This window comes from Anarhichas minor, unplaced genomic scaffold, assembly GCF_050575085.1.
Source record: "Anarhichas minor isolate MPS153535 unplaced genomic scaffold, ASM5057508v1 ptg000114l, whole genome shotgun sequence".
NCBI classification, from domain to species: domain Eukaryota; kingdom Metazoa; phylum Chordata; class Actinopteri; order Perciformes; family Anarhichadidae; genus Anarhichas; species Anarhichas minor.
The window spans coordinates 1,647,200-1,669,254 of record NW_027466560.1 but is presented as its reverse complement, the minus strand read 5'-3'; the positions used below and the strand labels follow the sequence as shown (position 1 = coordinate 1,669,254).

General features: G+C 41.5%; 4 protein-coding genes across 4 annotated transcripts; 1 reads left to right on the top strand and 3 right to left on the bottom strand.

The window, feature by feature from the left end:
- Positions 1 to 617: 617 nt before the first annotated feature.
- On the bottom strand, positions 618 to 3,202 carry LOC142940108 (uncharacterized). The gene is made up of 3 exons (XM_076083013.1): positions 2,841 to 3,202; positions 1,808 to 2,075; positions 618 to 1,511 (listed from the first exon to the last, which is right to left on the bottom strand). Exons 1-3 carry the CDS (start codon positions 3,137 to 3,139, stop codon positions 816 to 818), a joined length of 1,263 nt encoding a protein of 420 aa, XP_075939128.1. The 5' UTR covers positions 3,140 to 3,202; the 3' UTR covers positions 618 to 815.
- A 4,825-nt stretch (positions 3,203 to 8,027) lies between these two features.
- atf4a (activating transcription factor 4a) lies at positions 8,028 to 12,224 on the bottom strand. The gene is made up of 4 exons (XM_076082949.1): positions 12,059 to 12,224; positions 10,503 to 10,667; positions 9,996 to 10,274; positions 8,028 to 9,256 (listed from the first exon to the last, which is right to left on the bottom strand). The coding sequence occupies exons 2-4, from the start codon at positions 10,540 to 10,542 to the stop codon at positions 8,373 to 8,375; spliced, it is 1,203 nt and encodes a 400-aa protein (XP_075939064.1). The 5' UTR covers positions 10,543 to 10,667; positions 12,059 to 12,224; the 3' UTR covers positions 8,028 to 8,372.
- A 1,771-nt stretch (positions 12,225 to 13,995) lies between these two features.
- rps19bp1 (ribosomal protein S19 binding protein 1) lies at positions 13,996 to 16,617 on the bottom strand. The gene is made up of 4 exons (XM_076082925.1): positions 16,416 to 16,617; positions 15,501 to 15,686; positions 15,078 to 15,175; positions 13,996 to 14,550 (listed from the first exon to the last, which is right to left on the bottom strand). The coding sequence occupies exons 1-4, from the start codon at positions 16,468 to 16,470 to the stop codon at positions 14,401 to 14,403; spliced, it is 489 nt and encodes a 162-aa protein (XP_075939040.1). The 5' UTR covers positions 16,471 to 16,617; the 3' UTR covers positions 13,996 to 14,400.
- A 704-nt stretch (positions 16,618 to 17,321) lies between these two features.
- Positions 17,322 to 22,038, top strand: LOC142940052 (3-mercaptopyruvate sulfurtransferase-like). The gene is made up of 2 exons (XM_076082924.1): positions 17,322 to 17,975; positions 20,770 to 22,038. Exons 1-2 carry the CDS (start codon positions 17,396 to 17,398, stop codon positions 21,066 to 21,068), a joined length of 879 nt encoding a protein of 292 aa, XP_075939039.1. The 5' UTR covers positions 17,322 to 17,395; the 3' UTR covers positions 21,069 to 22,038.
- The last annotated feature ends 17 nt before the right edge of the window (positions 22,039 to 22,055 follow it).

The following is a 22,055-nucleotide window of genomic DNA, read 5'->3' as shown; positions in this document are numbered from 1 at the left end:
TGGTTCATATCTTTGTAAAGATTGAGAGTTAACTTTTACTAGATGTCAGTTAACCGGATGTGTTGTTAACAAAGTAAACGTCACTTTGTAGTTGACGTCACACGTTAGCTTAACGGCTACAGGAAGTTCACCAGCTCACAGTTTAACATCAACCGCTCGGCTGATGTTAAACTGACATGACGTACTCAACACACTATACTGAGACTTTATTCATGACTTTTTATCAAACGTACCCACTCACATCTGGATTTAAGTCTCAGATAAACAATCTAAATGATCCCAAAATGATCAGAATACCAACACATGAGTTCACTGACCAACCATGATGTTAACAGAGAATAGAGCTGAAACAAGTGTTTAATAACCACATGAAGTCCATGCTCACACATGTTATTACAAGATGAGAAGAACATAATGTCACAGTTTTCTTGTTTGACTTCACTTCACACCTGAATGAACTGAATTTAAAGCTGCAGGACAATTCAGTTAAATTCATTTTTCTAAAGTTAAATACTTTATGTTAAGAGTCACATTATTTAAAAGCTTTGTTATGTAATATATGTTTAATCCTTATTTTACTTGAAAAGAGAGAATAAATGAGGCAATACATGTTGAGATAATGTTCAATATAACTTTATTTATTTCATTTGACAGTCAGTTGTTGACGACATACAGACGTTGGCTACTGTTATATATATGTATATATATATACATATATACGTATACATATATATGTATACGTATATACATATATATATATATATATATATATACACACAGACACACAGTATATATATCTTTCATTTTGAAACCTGTTACTTTACACACATCATGTCAGTGTGAGTGATTCTAAGGTGCAGTTCCTGCAGACTTTCCGGGCTGGCTTCAGGCCCATCTTCTGAGGTCACATATCCAGGATACGTGGGGTAAAAGCGGGGAGGGGGCGGTGGTTTAGCGGCTTCCTCTCCGGTCCCTGATGACGGCGGTAGAAGCAGCGGTATCAACTTAGCGTGAGCGTAGTCGATCTCAAAGCCCTCAAAGATAAGCCCCACCCCCGAGGCGCCCAACCCCTCCTCCAGAAGCCTCGCCGCCTTCCGGGTCGCCAGCACCAGCCCCTCGTAGTCCTCTTTCTCTAGTCGGAATATATCCGAGGTCAAAGGTCGGCGCGGCACCAGCACGGTGAAGCCGGGCGAGTTGGGGAACGGCGTGAGAAAGGCCACGTGGGCGTCGTCCTCCCACACCCGCCACTGCTGCCGCTCCTCCCCGCGAACGATGCGTGAAAACAGGCCCGGGTGAGCCGGGTCGTCCCCGAGGAACGTCAGGTCGGGTCGGGCGTCGGGCGACGGGAGCACGGCCCGGATCCTGGTCTGGATCTCGGTCAGGCTGGAGTCGGTCCACCGGGGGGCGGTCTTGGAGGTGCAGAAGCCCGGGTCGTGGGCGCTGTGTTCCTCTTCTCCCGCCAGGTGGGGGCGCCACTCTGCATCCAGACCGTGGAGAGGGAGGACTCGGATCTGTGGGAATAAAAACAATAAATAAATCAATAATATATATTATTTAGGAAACAGCTAGGCACACCTAAGGCTGCTGGGAACTGTACTTACTTATTTAATGTTCTTTACTGTTTTATTACTGATTCATACTGTAAATGAATGAAGGATCATCTCATCTTATCTTATCCTACTGGGTCTCTTCCCACCACGACAGGACTCAAATTCAACAAAAAGCTGACTGTTTGCAATAAACAACAACACTTTTACCTTTTAATTTTAAAGATAATTATCTTTAAGTCCTTCCTACAGACCCTCACCTGGGCCGGTCTGTCCCGGTGCGGTCGGCTGACCAGCGCACACCTCCGGACCCCCAACCGGTCGCTCAGCAGCTGGGCCACGGCTCTCGCCCCCGACATCCAGCTCAGGTACTCGGGCTCCTCCAGCTGGAAGACGCTGCCTCCCGGTGGGCTGCCGGGCGCACTGCGCTCCAGGACCACAGAGCCGGGGGTCCAGGGCCGTGGGTGCAGGTAGGCCACCAGCCCCCCCGACCGCCAGACGACGCGATGGGGGAGAGAGGAGGACATTCTGTAGGAGGCAGGAGAGAGGATGGAGGATGCTAATCATGTATCTGTTACAGCCATTAAAAGTAATGATATTACAGGATATTGTGATTATCCATCATCAATAAATCACTTCTTCAAACCTTTTTTAAAGACTGGCTTTCATGTGATGTCATCGCTTTACTGCTTCATTTGTATTTGTTGATTTCACTAAATTATATTAAAATAAATTATATTATTTTTTAGTATATTTTTATCATACCTTATTTTATGTGTATATATATATATATATATATATATATATATATATATATATATATATATATATATATATATATATATATATATATATATATATATATATATATATATATATATATATATATGTGAATTAACGTTACCATCTCTCTGGTGTCTCTGTCACACATGACATCATCACCATGTGACTGTCACGTGGTGCTCGGCTAATATTTAACATTTAAGTATTTATCAGATATTCAAATAAAGTCAAAGTAGATATTTTGCTGACGTGTTTACAATATTAGTCCACACGTGTTGCTCACATGACGTCATCTTAACAGTCAGGTTGAGCTGAAGTAAAGGCTCGTGAGTGAACACCTGAGAGCTGATTGTTTCTGTATATAAAGTAAGTCACAGTATAGTGTCAGTGATGGTGTGGTTTCAGGTTTTCACTGTGGAAAACATAAAACACGTGTTTTTTAAATGTAGTTTGGTGTAAACACTGTCCGCTGGTGCTCGTGACCCGTTAGGACACACAGAGCTCACCTACCTGCTAGTGAAGAACCGAGGAAACAGCGTCAAGTAACGAGGAACCGAGGAAACAGCGTCAAGTAACGAGGAACCGAGGAAACAGCGTAAAGTACCGACGGAGGCGACACCGGAAACTACCGACCTGCTCTTCGGCTCGTAGAAGAAGAAATAAGAAGCAGAAACAGCCGCGAGGATCCAGAAAACACTTCCGGCTTTCAACATCCAGTCAGAGAGGAGAGAGGAAACGAAACAGGGACAAGTTGCCTCCTCACGTCCTTTCCTAAACACTTCTCCTAGACCTCGATGGAACACGTCCATGAGTTGAAGGAAAGATGTGAAGGAGAGTTCATAAGGAGTTAGGAAAAGACTAAATCCAGACGACACGTTCACTAAGCCACGTCACTATGATGCGACGGTGGACGTCATTGAAACTACAACAAAGGACTACAAAAAGCACAACTAACATATATATATATATATAAAATATATGTTATAATATATATAAATAAATATGTATATAATTACATTTAAATATATACATATTTATATATATAATATATATATATATAATAAAATATATTCCTTGTGTTTTGACTGCTATTGTTTTCTGGACAGGGATACTAATAACAGATTATAATATTTTTAGGCGACATTGTTATAGTAAACTGTAATGAAGTACACATACACATACGTACACTAAATAATGACATTAAATTACTATATTTTTACTCCAAGATGCATTTCCAAAAAATAAACAATTAACTTAAATCCAACATCTATCGGCTTATTATTTTGGAGGTATTATAAACTCCTAACTATAAATTATAAAAGACAAAGAAAACTAAAAACTTGAGTGGACACTGAAACTTGCAGAGACAGTTATCGTGGACGGATCTCAACAGAACTCGTGTGACGCAGCGTCCATTCAATACACACGTGAAACATCAGACAGACACCAGAGGGCGCTGCTGAGCTGCAGACGAAGAGGAGCAACACTAAGCTTCACACACGAGTTCAGACTCGCTGCTGCAGTAAAAACCTTCTGACTCAGAAGAGTTGAACTCGTGTTCAATTATCATCAGATCATCAGATCAGAGAGGCTGAGCTCTTCTTCGTGTTACACTTGTTCTCAGAAGTTCACTCACTTCCTGTTTCTGTGGAATGTCAACGTAAAAACCCTCATGACCACATCTGTGATCTTCCTCTTCCTCCACACCCATGACTAACTACACACACACACACTCACTACAAACACACACACACACACACTCACTACACACACACACACTCACTACAAACACACACACACACAGACACACACTCACTACACACACACACACACACACTCACTACAAACACACACACAGACACACACTCACTACACACACACACACTCACTACAAACACACTCAGACACACACACACAGACACACACTCACTACACACACACACACTCACTACAAACACACACACAGACAGACACACACTCACTACACACACACAGACACACACTCACTACACACACACTCACTACACACACAGACACACACTCACTACACACACACTCACTACAAACACACACACAGACACACACTCACTACACGCACACACTCACTACAAACACACACACAGACACACACTCACTACACACACACACACACACTCACTACAAACACACACACACACTCATACATACACACACATACACAAACACACACACACAGACACACACGCACTCACACAAACACACACTCACACATACACACACTCACACATACACACGTACACAAACACACACACATACAAACACACACACACATACACTTACAAACACACACGCTTTATCTCACTTTATTTCACTCTCAACACCAATTCCTTTCACAGTAAAATGTAAAATATTATCTCATAAGTGGAGGTGAAGAGTAACTCAGGTAGAAGGTCGAGGAGTCAGATTAAAGCTCGTTGAGCTCGTTACAGAGAACCTAATTAAAGTTTAAAGTTAAAGTCTCACTTTGTTCAAACCGAATGAGCTCCTTTTGGGGGCGTGGCCTCCAGAACCAGATTATTCTGGTCTGGTCACATTCCTTCAAGTGAAGTCAGCAGCATGTGAAGAAGAGGCGTCATGTTCTTCATGAGGTTTAAAGAGACTGTTCCCCAAAATAACATTCATATATATATATATATATATATATATATATATATATGAGTGCTGGGCAAGTTGACGCGTTATTATCGCGTTAACGCATTCATTAATTAACACCGACAATTATTTTATCGCGCGTTAACAAAGTTTATTTTTTATTATTAAACTGACATTTTTAACACAAGAACCTGCAGCAAGCGGTGAACAGCTGTTTGTGTGGCGTCTCTTCTGTCTCTTCCTGTTTCCTTCACCTACACTCCCCTGGGTCCTAAGGCCCTCCTAGTTGTACAGCTTCTTATCACCCTCTATGTACCAACGTACATTTATAACAAATACCACACATATTACGGTAATCAGCGTTGCATATGTGTCTGACCAAAATACCAGAAAAAGCAAAAAATAAATGATTCATTTACATTATTGTTTTAGAGTTTTTAAAGGGTTTTGTTTGTAATATGTATAATAAGCATCATTTAGTATCACTACTGAGAATTTAACAAACATAAAAACATGACGTAGATAGGTTTCAGTTTTCAAGGTGTATATTTAAATTGCATCTCTGACACACATGAAGATAAAGTTATGAACACCGGCTGAATATCTATATTCAGAATCATTATAACTGTGTTATAACTGCTGCTGTGTAAAGAGAATACTGCTGCTAACAAGAACCTGATGTATTTAAAGTGTTTACAAACCAATTAATCACGATTAATCTCAAATAAATCATGTGATTAATCGCAATAAAAAATTGTAATTGTTGCCCAGCACTAATATATGTATATATATATATATATATATATATATATATATATATATATATATATATATATATATGTGTGTGTGTGTATTATTTTCAGCTCCCCAGTGTGAAGGCTCTCTGTTGAGACAATCGTCAGCTATATTTCAGATAAAATGACTCGATGGTATTTTGGATCAGCAGACAGTGAAACTCAGTCAGGCTGCTGGTTTATTCATAGTCTACTGTAAAGACATGTGACTCGATGTGACGCTCTATTCCTGTCTGATATTAACTCACCAACACACGTCTCAAATAAAGTGATATCTTGATGCTACAGTCGGCTTTGTATCACGTATATACGCTCAGAATAATCTCAACACCAACAGCACAGTCCTGCATATTTATTCACCCCAGTTTACAGTGACGTCTATATCATATTTTATATTTTACAATTTATATTTTACATTTTACATTTTATATTTTGTATATGAAATATCAAATTTAAAATATATGTATATATTATATAATATACAATATATACAGTATATATATGTGTATTTTGGGGCCTCATGATGGACCTGAAAGTTGTATTTCTAAGTCCAGGATGAAAGATTTTGTGTTTTTTCTATTAATTAAAAAGTCTGGATAGTTCCAGATGGGAGCGTATTTATTATTTAGTTATTTGGTGTCATTTATTATATATTATGTATGTGAAGATTCAGAGGCTCATCTGCTCTTAACTTCTGTCGTAAACATTTCATTCTTGTGTGTTTTATCTCATTAAATGAGAAGATTTGAGTGAATATGTAATAAGAGTGAATGCACATTGATCAACATCAGGCTGTGGTGATGAAGCACAGAGGAGGCTGCTGCTGTCAGCAGCTTTACACTGTTTACTGTTTGTCAACTTGACCCAGTCCTGGTGCTGGTCTTCAGCTGAGTGAGTCCTGGTGCTGGTCTTCAGCTGAGCTCATTACTGAGGTCCACAGATTGAGAAGATGTATTTCCACTAAAGAGTGACGACACATTTGTTCACAGCGTCTGTCGTGTGAGAACACAAGCAAACCAAAATAAACGTACTTTGACATCAGATTCATATATTTACAGGCGAATATATATTATATTTATATACATACATATATATAGCGATATATAAATATAGATATATATCTCTATAGACTAGACTGTGTGTGTATGTGAGTGTGTGTGTGCTTCCTGGACCACATTAACACAGCAGTCAGCATTGACTCTGAAACAAACACGTGTCAGTATCACTTTCAGAGATTCTACACCAAAGTATTCTCAGAGGGATTAAAGTGGTGGAAAGTAAAGTACCTTTAAAGTATTTCCACTTTCTGCTTCTTCACACTAACAGAGGATCAAACTGAGACCGGCTCACGACCAAGTAAAACTTCAGAGCACTTCTTCCAACACGGAACCAGATAAAACACTACAGATGTGACCATACCCACACACACACACACACACACACACACACACACACACCCCTCCGTCTGAGTATCGTCTGGTCTTCTTCCCATAACACACTCGTCTAGTGTCTCACTTCCTGACAGGAGGCTGCAGGTTCAACAGCTTTAAGTTACAACTTGAACTCACACTTAAACATTAGTGTGTGTATACATATATATCATATATGTATACACAACACGTTTGTTACTCTGCTTAAGACCAGCATTTAAGGATAAAGAGTCTTTTTCTACTCGATGTAATCTCATGTGTTCACACCCTTTTCTGTATTTAACTAGTCTGATAAACGCTGACTCATGTAAACACTAGTACGGCGCTGAGTCCAGTGGAACCAGTTCAGCAGGATTCATTCATTTCTCCACAACACAGTTCCTGATTGTCTTTCCTACAGCAGACACATTATATATTTACATATTTAGAGATATCAGAGCTGAAACATTGAGTTAGACACTCATCATTTAAGCAGGTTCTTTTCATCCCAGACTCTAAAATTAGATATTTTTGACACACTAAGATATCTGTAGACATGTTGGACTCTATTATTATTATAGGTCAGAGGATTAATCTAGAAAATAATCTGCAGATCAATAATGAAATAGTTTGCAGCCTTTTACCAATTTATTTACATATTAAATAGACTGCTAATCAAAAATAACCAATATCACTAATATATTCATATTTAAGAACATAAAAACGTAATTATTTGTTTTTGGTATTCATGTTAGCCCCATAAAGTTTACAGATTATTTACTTTATACTTTGTTAGAAGCTTCATCGACTAAGTTTTAAAATCAATTTAACATGTTGTGAATGAGTGAAGCACACGGAACACGTCAGAGTACCGACAGATCTTTATTAGAAAAAGAAGAGCAAACAGCAGGTTTTTAATCCAGCATTAAATAAACTATCAGCAAGCAGAGGAGGAGACTATGTACACGCACGATAACACGCTGACCGTGTCATATCAGGAACTCATAAACAGCGAGGCCTCCTTCTGGACTGAAGCTGTGAAGAAGAGGAAGTGGACATGGGGTAAAGAAAAGGACGCAGGAAACAAGGTAAGAAGTGATGCTGGGAGTGTGTCCGTTCCAGACGCTTTAAACTCTGCTCAGTGGTGCGTTTCATTCGTCCACCCTCACGCGACGTTTCTTCTTCTTCTTTAAACAACATCCTGGTTTCTACGCCACCGGTCTGGACTTGACGCGGCGCTTGCGGACCTCCTCCATCAGGTCCTTGAGGTACTGTATCTCTCGGCTGATGGACTCGGCCTTCTCCGCCAGCTCGTTGTTCCTCTTCTCCAGCTCATCGCACTCCGTGTTCAGGACGGAGTGCTCCACCCTCTTCTTCTGCCGGTAGCGAGTGGCCGCCGTCTTGTTCTGCTCCATCTTCTTCAGCTTCTTCTCCACCTTGGGAGCGCCGGACACCGATTTAACCTTGGGGGTCTTGGAGGAGGAGGGTTCTGGTCTGGAGTAGGGTTTGGTCCTGGAGGAACCAGCTGTCGGAGACTTCGGGAGGCGAACAGGTGAGTCGGTGACTGACTCGATGCCGGAGTCGCTGTCGCAGTCGCTTGACGGAGAGGCGATGGACACGAGGGGGGGCTTGTCCTCGGTGGTGAGGACCACCACGAGAGAGATGGTCTGAATGGTTCCACTGGGATCTGGAATGACGGGGGCGGTGAGGTGAGCCAGCGGTGTTTTGTCTGCGTCCAGGACGTCCACCTCACTGCCCAGCTCCAGAGTGGAGGCCGGAGACGACGGAGGAGGAGGAGGCTCAGACTTGGTAACAACGTGCTGATCAGGAGCCACCTCGGTCTCGGTCTTCGCGGCTAGAGGGAGCTCCAGGATGCCGGGCAGTGAGAGACCGAGCTCCAGACCGCCACAGACGTCGTCTTGCGCGGTCGCGTCGAAGGAGTCGACGTCCAGGTCCATGTGAGAGTCGAGGGAGGCCAGGAGATCCTCGGGGGAGCCGGGACGCTCGTCCGACGAGCCGATGAGCGAGTCCAGGTCAAACTCACTCAGGTCGATCTTCTCCGACATCCAGTCCATGCCCGCAAAAGCATCATCTACAGACAAAGAGATTTGGACCAAACCATTATGAAATAGATCAACAATAGAGCCTCTTGATAATTTAAACAATTACTTCACGATGATCATTATTGGAGTCAAATGAATGAAGTACATTACTCTCCTCTAGTGGTAGAGTAGTAAGTACAGCATTTGAGAACATGTACTTTAGTTACTTCCCACCACTGATTAACACCATGCTGTGCGACAGACTGAAATAGTTTGATACGGCCGAAGACCACCTCCCTGTATTATGTTTTAGTGACGCATGTGAACACGTGATCGTACATTCACAACTTCAGGATTCTAACCGACGCCAAGAGACACAAAGAGCTTCACGTTAAACGATCGCGGACACGGCACGTTGAAATACCACATTACCTCAATCACACGCTTCAGAGCCGCCGGCCAATGACAGCTCTTCATAGCCCGACACGCCTACCAATTACACATTCACGCCTGTCACCGTGGACAGACAAACATGTAAACGTGGCAGTAGAGCCGTCATTAAGGAGACGACGTCACGGAGAACGACCTGTTGTTAACGCCGATGACGCGCTGCTTTAAATAGCTTCACTGACACTCAACGGGTCCTTTAAAACATCTGCAGACGGCATGAAAGCATTCCCAAGTCTGTAATTTGACTCAGTAAACCAGCTCCTGTTAGTATGTAACTCCTCTACTCTGGTGCAGTACTAGTGATCCTCATTACGTCTGATTTAGGTTTTAAAGTCTCACCGTCGTCTGCTCCGATGTGGGCGTCGAGCAGGTCGCTGGCTCCCAGCCAGGGGAGGGACGAGGAGTCCCCTCCGGCCTTGGTTCCCAGGAACAAGGAGGGATGGGGGGGGGGAGTCGAGGAGGCAGGAGAGAGGAAGGAGGAGGAGGCGAAAGAGAAAGGGGGCGAAGCTGGAGCCTTCCCCTCTAGAGAGGAGGAGGGAGAAAGAGCTTCTTCTTCTTCTTCTTCTTCATGTTGGTCCAGAAGGGGCCCCATGGGGTCAGCCGTCAGAAACGAGGGCCCTGAAGACATAAACACTCATTTAATATCAGATTTATGCACTAAATCCTGATTATATGTTTCAAACTATGTCTCTGACACACATTAAATAAACGAGATGAACCAAATGGACGTTTGGTTCATCCTGTCCAGTGTTATTCGTATTGCTCTACCTGTAATCCCTTGTAGGATTAGTAAAGTATCCGTCTATCTCGTGCTCAACATTTAGTTCATCATCACATGAAACCAACCTAAGTACAGGGCCTCCACGGCCTCCAGGCAGAGGGTCATGACTGCTTCTGGTTCTGTTGCTCAGCGTGAATAAAAACAAAGACGAGCCCGATGACGTCAGCGGGTCGAGAGGTTCGGTTCTGCTGTCGACGGCAGCAAAGCTGTGTGTTGATCCCGAGAGAGACCTGAAGAAGAAGACACGGTCACTAAAGGGTTAAATACGAGCAGAAACACTTAACTCAGATATGAAGAGGTCCATCAGAAGAGGGCAAATATATCTAAACTATATGAGAATATTATGACACGTCTATATGTATATAATAAATAAAATATAAAATAAAATATTTAAAAAACTAAAAAAATAATATTTAAAAATATAAAAAAATAATATTTTAAAATAATATTTAAAAATATAAAAAAATAATATTTTAAAATAATAATATTTTAAATATAAAATAAAGTATCTATAAATGGTGTTTGCACTTATTTTTTTTAAATCTTTGATTATATTTTTTAAGTTTGACCTGCTGATGGAAAATGTGTTTTTTTTGGGTTTAAATACATTATATGAAAAAGTATTTTCATGTATAATGTCTAAAAGTAAACCTACAGATATTTAGACAGAAACATCAGCTATTAAAACTATGATTATGTTTTAATGTTTAATTACATGACCCAACTATGTTTGACTTTTTATCCAATCATTTCCTTTTATATATTTTACATTTTAATTACATTATTTGAAAAAGTATTTTCGTGTATAAGTTTAGTAAAACATATTAAATGTAAAAATGCACAATATATAATAAAATACAATAATAAAATAAATGGAGCTTGATATTTAGACAAAAACATCCACTATTAAAACTAACATTGTGCTCCTAATTTAATATTTAATTACTTATTATTTATTTAAGTATATTTTACACCATCATTTTCTCTAATATATTTTAACCTTATACATGCGTTTAATTTTAAGAATTAGTTTATTTGAATCATTGTATTGTTAACAGATTATCTTCACTTCCGGAAACAATTAAGCTTCTTTGATTTTATACTCTAGTTTAGCCGCGTGCTTTGGTCGTTAAGGCTGTTAACGTCATTAACATATGGAGGGGGGGGGGGCTATATTTAGACTAATCGGCTCCATTTAGGTGACGTCATGGACACACCCCACCGCCCTCTACCGTGGGGGATAACATCTCCTAATTTGGTCATAATGCTACTGCCCGGTGACCCCGCCCACCTCCTGTGCGTCATGGGCGGGGCAACCGCCATTTTCACAACAGAGAGCCATCTGTGAGAGCCCATGCGCGCCATTTTGGACACGCCACGTTGTCAAGTGTTTAATATACACACAAACACTAACCGATGTTGACGAATACCTTCTGTCGCGGTGGAATACATACAAACTGTTTAAAATGGAGGGGGCTTTAAAAGGCTATCGCCGTTTACAGAGACGATGGTAAACATAACAAACCACCCGGAAACAACCCACGGTGGGACTTAACTGACAGCTTGTAATGTGACACCACGGAGGTGAAAGTGTCGTAAATTAAAATAAATAAATACTTACGCCATTTTGCAAGAAATAGCCGGAGCACTTAGCCGCTGCACTGCCGGGTTGTTGCCGCTGCAAAGATAGCCGCTGCACGCCGTTAAACTGCCATTTTGGCGCGAGACAGCGTTCACTGGGAGTTGATGTTTACGATGTAAGACGTGGCGACGAAGACCGAGCGGAGAGAGTCCCACAGCTATATAAAGCGCCGAAACACTGCCGACTGTCTGCTTCCGCGGTATCACTCCGCGGGGGCAATTCGTTCTTAGGTATCAGAAGAGTTTCCCCCTCTCAGAGGAAAATACTAATTCATAAGCAATAACCACCTCACAGCTGGACAGTTTACACAAACACCGCTGCGATTACTGCGCTTGAATGTGGTTTGTGATTGTGGTTGGATGCATAACGTCTATACACAGCTGACAAAATAGATCCACATGGATCTTTAAACAGGAGCGTCCTCCACTCCTCAGAATGTAGGTCAGATGCAAAATGTAAACATTGAGAAAGGAAACAGTTTTTTAGTCTTTTATAAATGTTAATGACTAATAATTATGTTTTATTTCCGGTGCCTTTATTAAATAACCGTATCTGGGATTAAATTAAATCCAACACAAAAGATTTAGACTACGAACTGTATTCATGAGCTATTTTAACATGTTTGTGGACAATAACGTCACTATATAATAAGAAAACGTTCACATCGGTGCACTCTATCGCCTTCCAGCTGTTTGCGCCTGTCCTCTGCACAGTAACTATACGTTGTACTCCTTCATGAGGTATTGATTCATGACAGTCTCCTGAGAGTTCGTTGCAGCTGCTGGTTAGACTTGATGAACTCGTCTGGTTCACGCGGGGTAAGAGCTGGACTGCCCCCTGCTGGCGAGCTGCAGGTTTTAACAAGGACAGTCCTTAAATGTTTATAGAGATTATTATAAAGCAGGTTTGTTTTGTTCAAACAAGACAAAAATCCCTTCTAGTGTTAATATGACAAATACATTTTCATATTATGATGATGGTCTGAAGGAAGAACAATCTGGGATTTATGCTGAAAACTAACTTCTTGTGGAGGAAGGTGTGTGTGTACGTGTGTGAGCGTGAGTGACTGTGTGTGTGCGTGAATGTGTCTGCGAGTGTGTGTGTGTGCGTGTGCTTGAGTGTGTTAGTGTCTGTGTGTACGTGAGTGTGTGTTTGTGCGTTTCTGTGTTAGATACCTCACCTCTCTCACCACGATGTCATTGTGACATCATCCTCCTTCAGTTTCCTGTTTTCATTTAAATGTTTTATTTCTGTTTATTTGGATCATTATAACATTGAATGTAGTGTAATTAATAAATAATGACTTCCTGTTGATTTGTTTACATATTTAGGTTAGAGCTCACTCATCCATGACAACATGTACCAAATATTTAAAGTGTTAAAAACACCACAACACAAATGTAAAGTCTTGAAATCATTTACAAAACACAGAACACAAAGACACAAGAAGTCTCCTTCTTCTCTGAAACGGCAGGCTTCCAGTTACTCGTGTGAGATCACTGAACTCACTGAACCCTGCTCACTAACACGTTTAAACCTGTAGCTTTAAGGTGGATCCGCCTTGTTTTGTCGGTTCTGCTATTTCAGATTCAATCAAATAAACTGTGGGAGTGAAATATGGTGTTAATACTGTATTAATATCCTGAGCTCAGGTGTAAAGGTACAGGAATCACTGTTGTAAACCCAGAAGGAATTTTTATCAACCAGTGAACAGGAAGTGACCATATCTGGACTGAGGAGGAGTGACGTAGAGACTCCGTATACGTCTCTGGTAGAGACCTGTCAATCACGGTGTAGCCCCGCCCTAAAGCATCCCCTGCTTTATGGTCTGTGTGACTCTAAATGGACCATAATGTACTAAATGAACATCATGCTGTATTGAAGAAGACTTGAAACTAGAGATTGAGACCATAAACTCATGTTTACAATGTTTACTGAGGTAATAAATCAAGAGAGAAGTAGAGTCATTTTCTCATAGACTTCTATACAACCAGAGGAGTCGCCCCCTGGTGGACACTAGAGAGAATGCAGCTTTAACACGTGAAGCAGAGGTTGTCTTCTGGGTTAAACTCGTACATTTTGTGCATGTAGATTTATTTCTGTTACACCTTGAATAACAATAACAGTCATCTTGTGATTCTAGATGTTGAAACATTTATACGATGTCTTTGAATTTCCAATTCGATAATAAACAAAAGTCTTTAGTCCAAACCGGAATATCCTGATTGAGACACCAGAACGACGTAAAGCAGTAAATATCAGCAGCTTCGGGAGTTTCCACTGAGGCTGAAGCGTCTTTGTGGGTTTTTTTTCGGTGCGCTTCATTTCTTCTCCTCGACAGTCCTGCCGAAGTATTCCTTCTGGAACTGCTGGAACTCCTTCTCTGTGAACAAAGATGGCGTCTCTTTGGCCTTCTTGGCCGGCGGCTCCGGGTGATTCCTCGACTGCCTCCCCGAGTTGTGGCTCAGGATCTAAAGTGAGAGACAGAGAGGAAGTCAAACTCTCTTATAGAGGAGCAGGAACTCATGTGAAGTTAATCAAATGAGGAAAACATGAAGCACGAATGATGTTGTTCCTGTAGATTAAGAATAAGACAGTTTTACACGTTTTTTAGCACACGTCAGAGTGCCGTCTCTCTCTGAAGTTATGATGTCTGTGTGTCACACCAACAACGAGGTCGCACTCGTTCTTCCGGCTGATGAAACACGTCAGCGAGATTACGTTACTGCGTGGAACAAAACCTAAGTTAGCTTGGCTTGTTAGCTTATCGAGCTAACGTCCACGTTGGTGACGGACATCGTGAGACTACGAGATGTTGAGACAAAACTCAATGTTTCTACGACTAACTGAGACTTTCTTGACGTGCAAAATTATCTTTTAAACTGACAAATATCATACGTGTACTTCATGGATCTAAAGATCGTTTCTCCTGCTGTTGACTACGTACACAGTTATTTCTGAAAACGTCTCTACAGCCGAGTGACCTCTGCTGTCTCACCTTCAGAGTGTGAGACTCTGGTGCTTTGTAGTCGGCTTCCATGAAGTACTTCAGGTTAGTGCTCATCTGGCTCTTCTTCTGCTTCTTCCTGAACTCCTCTGAAAACAACACCAACGAAGAAGAAGAGGATGTTCAGAGCGCGAAGGCAGAACAGATGTTGTGACACAAAACACCCCCGACGGCTTCAAGGACCAGGTTACTAAAACAATTGTTGGTTTTGAACTTTGTGAAGTGTGTAACAGAGCCCGTGTTGGTTCATTCTACACCATATGTTCAGCATCAAACACCCGACACACGAGTCACACTTGGTCTATTCAAACAACACTGAGCTGCACATTTGCTGAACTAACGTGAGACTTCTACTTCCGGGTGCATTTCCCTACTGGACCCCCGATGCAGGACCAGGACCAGGACCAGACTGACCCACTGCGGACTTGATCCTCTTGTCTTTGACTGTAGCTTTGCTCTTGCCGGGTCCCAGGCGGCCCTGCAGACGTTTGACCTGCCGGGTGACTCCCTGACGCTTGGTGCTCACCAGCTCCATCACGGAGGAGGAGCCGGGAGTCGTCTGCTGCTGCTTCTTCTTCTTCTTCTTCACTTTACCGACATCTGGGAGGTGGAGAAAGGCAGAAGATACTAAGTGAACTGGTTATGTGTGGGAGGGACTAGTATCCCTCTTCATTGCACATATTCTCTTTATTGTGAACTGTTGCACATCCTGCACAGCTCTCTCCTTCTGGGAAAGTTATGTTGTGCATCTTTATTATATTTTCCATATTTTTATGTGAAAACTTCTACTAAATTCATGGGGCCGTGCAAAAATCCTATGTACTTGAAATATATATATTTTATATGAATTCAGAGAATTATAAATCTCACTAGATGCTTATTTTTAACTGGATTGGGTTGAAATTGTTACTGAATACCTAAGAGATAAGTTGCAACATTTATGCAACAATATTTATGTTTTAAAATTTACAGTAATCAAACGAGTAAAACATTTTTTATACAAACGAAAATCATTTTTTTTTTAATTAAAATTTCCAACAGATCTTATAGAAGAAAATAAAAAACACGTTTAAAGATATTTTGACTTAAAGATAATTAAATTTCCTTATTGTAAACTTAATATTTGTAAGATGTATGAACATGCTATTTATAATACTGCGTCATATAATGGAGTAGCACGTGATGTGAAGAATCATAATGAGAGATAATAAAATAAAATCAGAACTAAGTCGCATGTTGGACTTTTATTTTGTGAAATAAAACCTAAAACGTGTCTGACTCTGAATGCTAATGTTAGCCAATGCTAAGCTAGCGAGCTAACGGGCTGACCTTTGACGTCACTGTTGAACAGCTCCAGTCCTCTTCTGACCAACGACGCAGACATCCTGGTGGACTTACGTCAAGTTTTGTGTAAATGTCTCACAAACTACCTCGATGAGGATTCGCGTTGAACTCAGAAACAGCAACGTGAGTCCATCAACATCCGGTGAGCTGCTGTGGTGCACCGCTTTGAAGCAACCGGCTGGAAAACAGTCGAAGATGCGTAAAGTTCCTACCTGGTAAACTTCTAGTGTGCTATGCATACTGTATGTTTTTACTACTGATATTACTACTATATCAGTAGTAATATCAGTACTACTACTACTACTACTTCTACTACGACTACTACCTCTACGACGACGACTACTACTAATAATAATAAAAATAAATAATTAAAGCTGATTAAAATAGTACAATTTAAGGAAAAATGATATATATATATATATATATATATATATATATATATATATATATATACACACACACACGTAAACCATGTAAATATGTATCAAATATATTTATTTATTTTATTTTTATTCTGTTGGTTGGTATTGATATATTGTATATGGATACAGTAAAAATCAGAGGTCATGAAAATGTAGTCCTATTGGTGCGTCATTGTTTATAGATTAGACATAAAGCCTAAAACTCTTGTGGTCCGTTACTTTGGAATAATAACTCTTTGATAAAATGAAATGTTCCTTGTGATGATGCAGTGACCTGTAGGCTTATTATGTTTAATACATGCATGAGTTTAAATACCATCAAAGTAAGTATATAATCACATTACAGTGTGGCGCGTCACCGCCTCCATTCACTTCCAGCTGTTGCTCGGTCATCTGGGGGCGTTCTCTCTCTCTCTCTCTCTCTCTCTCTCTCTCTCTCTCTCTCTCTCTCTCTCTCTCTCTCTCTCGCTCTCTCTCTCTCTCAACCTTTAGCCCAGGACCAGGTCTATCCCAGCAGAGTGAACTACCTCTCCAGAGTGAACCATGGCGCTTCAAGCCAAAGCTCTGGTGACCTCCAGGTGGCTCGCGGAGGCCGTGAGGGTCCAGGGGAAAATGCGCATCTTGGACACCTCTTGGTTTTTGCCCAAACTGCGGCGCAGCGCAAAGAGCGAGTTCAAGAAGCGGCACATCCCGGGCGCGTTGTTCTTCGACATCGATCAGTGCTGCGATAAAACGTCTCCTCTGGACCACATGCTGCCGCCGGAGAGGGTCTTTGCAGACTACGTCGGGAGTTTGGGGATAGAGCGCAACACGCACGTCGTGGTGTACGACGCCAGCGAGTTCGGCGCGTTCTCGGCGCCGCGCGCGTGGTGGATGTTCCGGGTGTTCGGGCACAGCGCGGTCTCGCTGCTCAACGGGGGGCTCGGGAGCTGGGAGCTGGAGGGTCGACCGGTGAGCGACCGGTACGCCAGACCGGCGCCGGCCGAGTTCAAGGCCTCCCTGAACCGCTCCTGGATCAAGACCTACGAGGACATCCTGGACAACCTGGACACCAAGAGGTTCCAGGTGGTGGACGCCAGACCCGCGGCCCGGTTCAGAGGACTGGACCCCGAACCCAGAGACAGTGAGTAGTCCGTTACACACGAACCCGAACTGAAAGTTATGAGTTATGGATCTCCTTCACAGCAGTAAATGATTACTAAACGTCACCTTTAGTCCCTTTGATCCGTGAGGAGGCTCTGCTGTCAAACACAAATCATCTTTTTTATTTCATGATCATTTATCAGACACTTGATTCTAAATCTTGCAGAAGTGAAATCTTCAAATGCTGCAATGCTGCAAGACTTCATTAGGCTGTAAAACACACTTTAATCATTACTCAGGTAAAACAATACAAAGGTTCATTTGTCTCTTATTTGTGTGAACTATTTATTTTGCGGTTGTAATCCTTCGTCACATTTCTATTATTATTATTTCTAAAACTCTATTATTCACATGACATCTGTTGTTCTCCTGATGGGATCTCTCCTCTGTTCATCTTGATGTTTCTTCCTCTTTTCTCCCCGTTAAAGTTATTTTGGGGAGTTTTTTCTGTCCCGGTGTGAAGGTCCCTGGACGGAGGATGTCGTTTGTTCATTTCTCAAACCACAACACTGCATTCTGATGTGTTCTCAGGTTTGATCACATAATGTTGCATTCTTAACCTGCCTGAGTTGAATGAATCCTTATTGATCGCATTAATCAAGCCTCGCTGCTCATTCATTGATCCGATCAGCAGCAGATGTGATGATCGGCACAACATCAGTCAGTCGGATGATGTTGAGACTCATCAGTGTGTCGAGCAGCTCAACGTGTTTCTACTTTGATTTAAAGGAAACCGGTCGAATCAATTCAAATCAATATCGTGATATTCATGAATCTGATATTGTGGCAAATAGATGCATCGACACATAAACTGTCCTCATGTTGGATTACATGAGGCTAAACGTGTAAAACAGAAAGTTCAGTTCATCATGTTTGTATTATATTACAGATATTACACACATGGAGCCTGAAGTAAAACATATTGAGCTACACATGGAAATATCATTTCTATTGTTAACTTTCAGAACATAATACCAACACAAATACAGCTATTGTTATTACTTTATGTACAATATCTATGTTCAGAGTAACACATCAACTAAAGTGCGATCTTATTCACATTATGAGGGAAACGTATTTCATACAGTCTTAGTTTATAATCGTTTGAAACTCGTGGTTAAAGGTGTAAATTGCAACAAAATGAAATAAAATACAAAACAAAACTACTCGGTTAGCTTTAGTAAAAAAACACAATATTGTTCTTTTGTTGTTGGTAATGTATTGATATTATTATCATCTTTCATATCTTGTAAAAACATCTTGTCAATAATATTGTACGTAGTCGTATCTTTATGCATATTCATTTTATGTTCTCTGTAATATTGTTACATTTAAATATTATTTCGTTGAAGGCTTCCAATAAGCCTCTTCCTGCACTGTGATGTTTATTTTGTTTACTTTTATTTTATTGTTTAAATTGTGTCTATTTATAAATAAATAAAATAAACCTAAACGCAATAAAACTTCTCAGTTCACACGGGACACGAACCGCGGTCTCCCGGTGAAAGTTGGTCCGAAGCAAACATCAACGACAAAAACACATTTCCTCTCAAAGCGTAACTCACAACGAAGGTTTCCTCGTCTGTGAGCGTAACGTTCAGACGCTCTGAAGAGGAGAGCAGCAGAAGTCTGGTTTCCTCTCAGACAACTTGAGTTATAATAAGATAAAAAGGTTAATGTGGAACAATAATGACACCAGAAGCAAACAGCACAGGAGCAGCTGACTGGACGGCCTCGAGTCTTTAGATATATTGTTCACTCTCAGATATTCAGATCTTTACAGATATGCAGTGATAACACACCCTGAGTACACACACACACGCACACACACACACGCACACACACACACGCATACACACACACGCATACACACACACACACGCATACACACACACGCATACACACGCACACACACACACACACGCACACACACAGAGGTGCTGGTAGAGCTCCCTATCACAGGTGAAACTCCACATGTGAACACAGTCTCAGGGTGAACTTTGACCTCAGGCTGACTGACTGCTTCCATTGTTTTCTAATCTTTATAGTTCAGGGAAGAGAGGAACTGGTTTTCCCCTTCGTGCCAAATCAAGAGAATCTTTTCTTATTCATTCATCTATCAAACTAATAATAATAAAACTCTTTAAACGCAGACTGACTTCATAGCGTAATAACTTTGAATATGATATCTGCTCATTTTATATATGATTCATGGCTGTGTACTAGTTATAGATTAAGTTCTTGCACAGCTGGAACTTTTACTTCGTTAAATGCAAAAAGGAGTTTTTGTTGAAAATATGCTCGTACTTTTCAAAGTAAAGTATTGAAAAAGGTTTGTTTTGATATTAAAACTCAGGTAGCAAATAGTAATAGATTCAAACAATATGTGTACAGTATTATAATAACTCTATTTATAAAGCTCCTTTCAAAAGCTAAGTTACAAAGTGCTTTGAGTGCGTTGATCAAAGTAGGAGGATCGGTATCGTACATTTTTAAACAATAGACCGCCTCAATCCTCGCCCTCGTATCTTGGGATACGATTGTCACTGTTGGACACGGAGCTAGTTTGCAATACAAGCAAATGGAACCTTTTTATTTAACAATGGAACTGATGTAAAACCTACAAATGGAACCTTCACTGTCATGTCAAATGACGGCGCAGGATGCTGGAAGAACAACACATTTAGATCCTACATCCACATTAAAGATGGCGTATTTCCTATTAAAGGGTTAAATGTCTCCCGCTCATTCTCCTCTCTCTGATTGATTGACAGACACGGAGCCGGGCCACATCCCCGGCTCCATCAACGTGCCCTTCCACTACTTCCTGTCGCCGTCGGGTCACTTCCTGCCCAGGGAGCAGCTCCAGGCTCTGTTCGTCCGGGCCGGCGTGGACCTCGGCCGGCCCGTCTGCGTCTTGTGCGGCTCGGCCGTGACGGCGTGCACCGTGGCGCTGGCGGCCCACGAGTGCGGCCAACCGGAGGTGTCGGTGTACGACGGCGGGTGGTCGGAGTGGTACACCCGAGCCGTGCCCGAGCACGTCATCTCCGAAGGACGAGGGAAACATTTGTGATTGGTTAACGGGGGGGTTAAAGATCAGACCGGGTCAGACCGGATCAGACCGGTGGTGGTCTTTGAAGGAAGAGTTTGACATTTTGGTAAAATACGTCCTGCTAATATTCTGCTTGTTTAGTGTCTTGGCGAGAGTTAGATGAGAAGATTGATACCACTCAGCCAGCAGACGGTTAGCTTAGCTTAGCTTAGCATAAAGACTGGAAATGTTGAAAACAGCTAACCTGGCTCTGTTTTAAGTTTTAAAAATCCTACCATCCAACGCCTTTTACAAATTTTCACCATATACAGTAAGAAGTGGACGTAGATGTCGTGACGTCACCCATTGGTTTGTGGACTGATGTCTTGAAGCCTCGAGTTCGGCATTTTAGTCCACCGAGGTAGAGACCTGTCAATCACCGTGTAGCCCCGCCCTAAAGCATCCCCTGCTTTATGGTCTGTTTGACTCTAAATGGACCATAATGTACTAAATGAACATCATGCTGTATTGAAGAAGACTTGAAACTAGAGATTGAGACCATAAACTCATGTTTACAATGTTTACTGAGGTAATAAATCAAGAGAGAAGTAGAGTCATTTTCTCATAGACTTCTATACAACCAGAGGAGTCGCCCCCTGGTGGACACTAGAGAGAATGCAGCTTTAACACATGAAGCTCTGACTTCACTCGGAAGAACCGGAGGTTGCTGCCTGATTACATCTTGTTTGTTTAAATTCATGCACAAAAACAGCCTTTATGCTAAGCTAAGCTAACCTCCTGCTGGCTTTGCTTCATATTTAATGTGCAGATATGAGAGTGGTATCGAGATTCTTGTTGTTCCCCAAAAGATGTGAAAAGTATTCCTTTAAACATTTACAAACTTTTTTCATTCCAAACTAGACGACTTGACCGAAGAGCGTGAACACGAACGTTAAAGGTTTGTTTACAGCTGTGATGCTCACGATGGAATAAAGCAGAGCTGCACTTTGAATCACGAGTCGGTGCAGT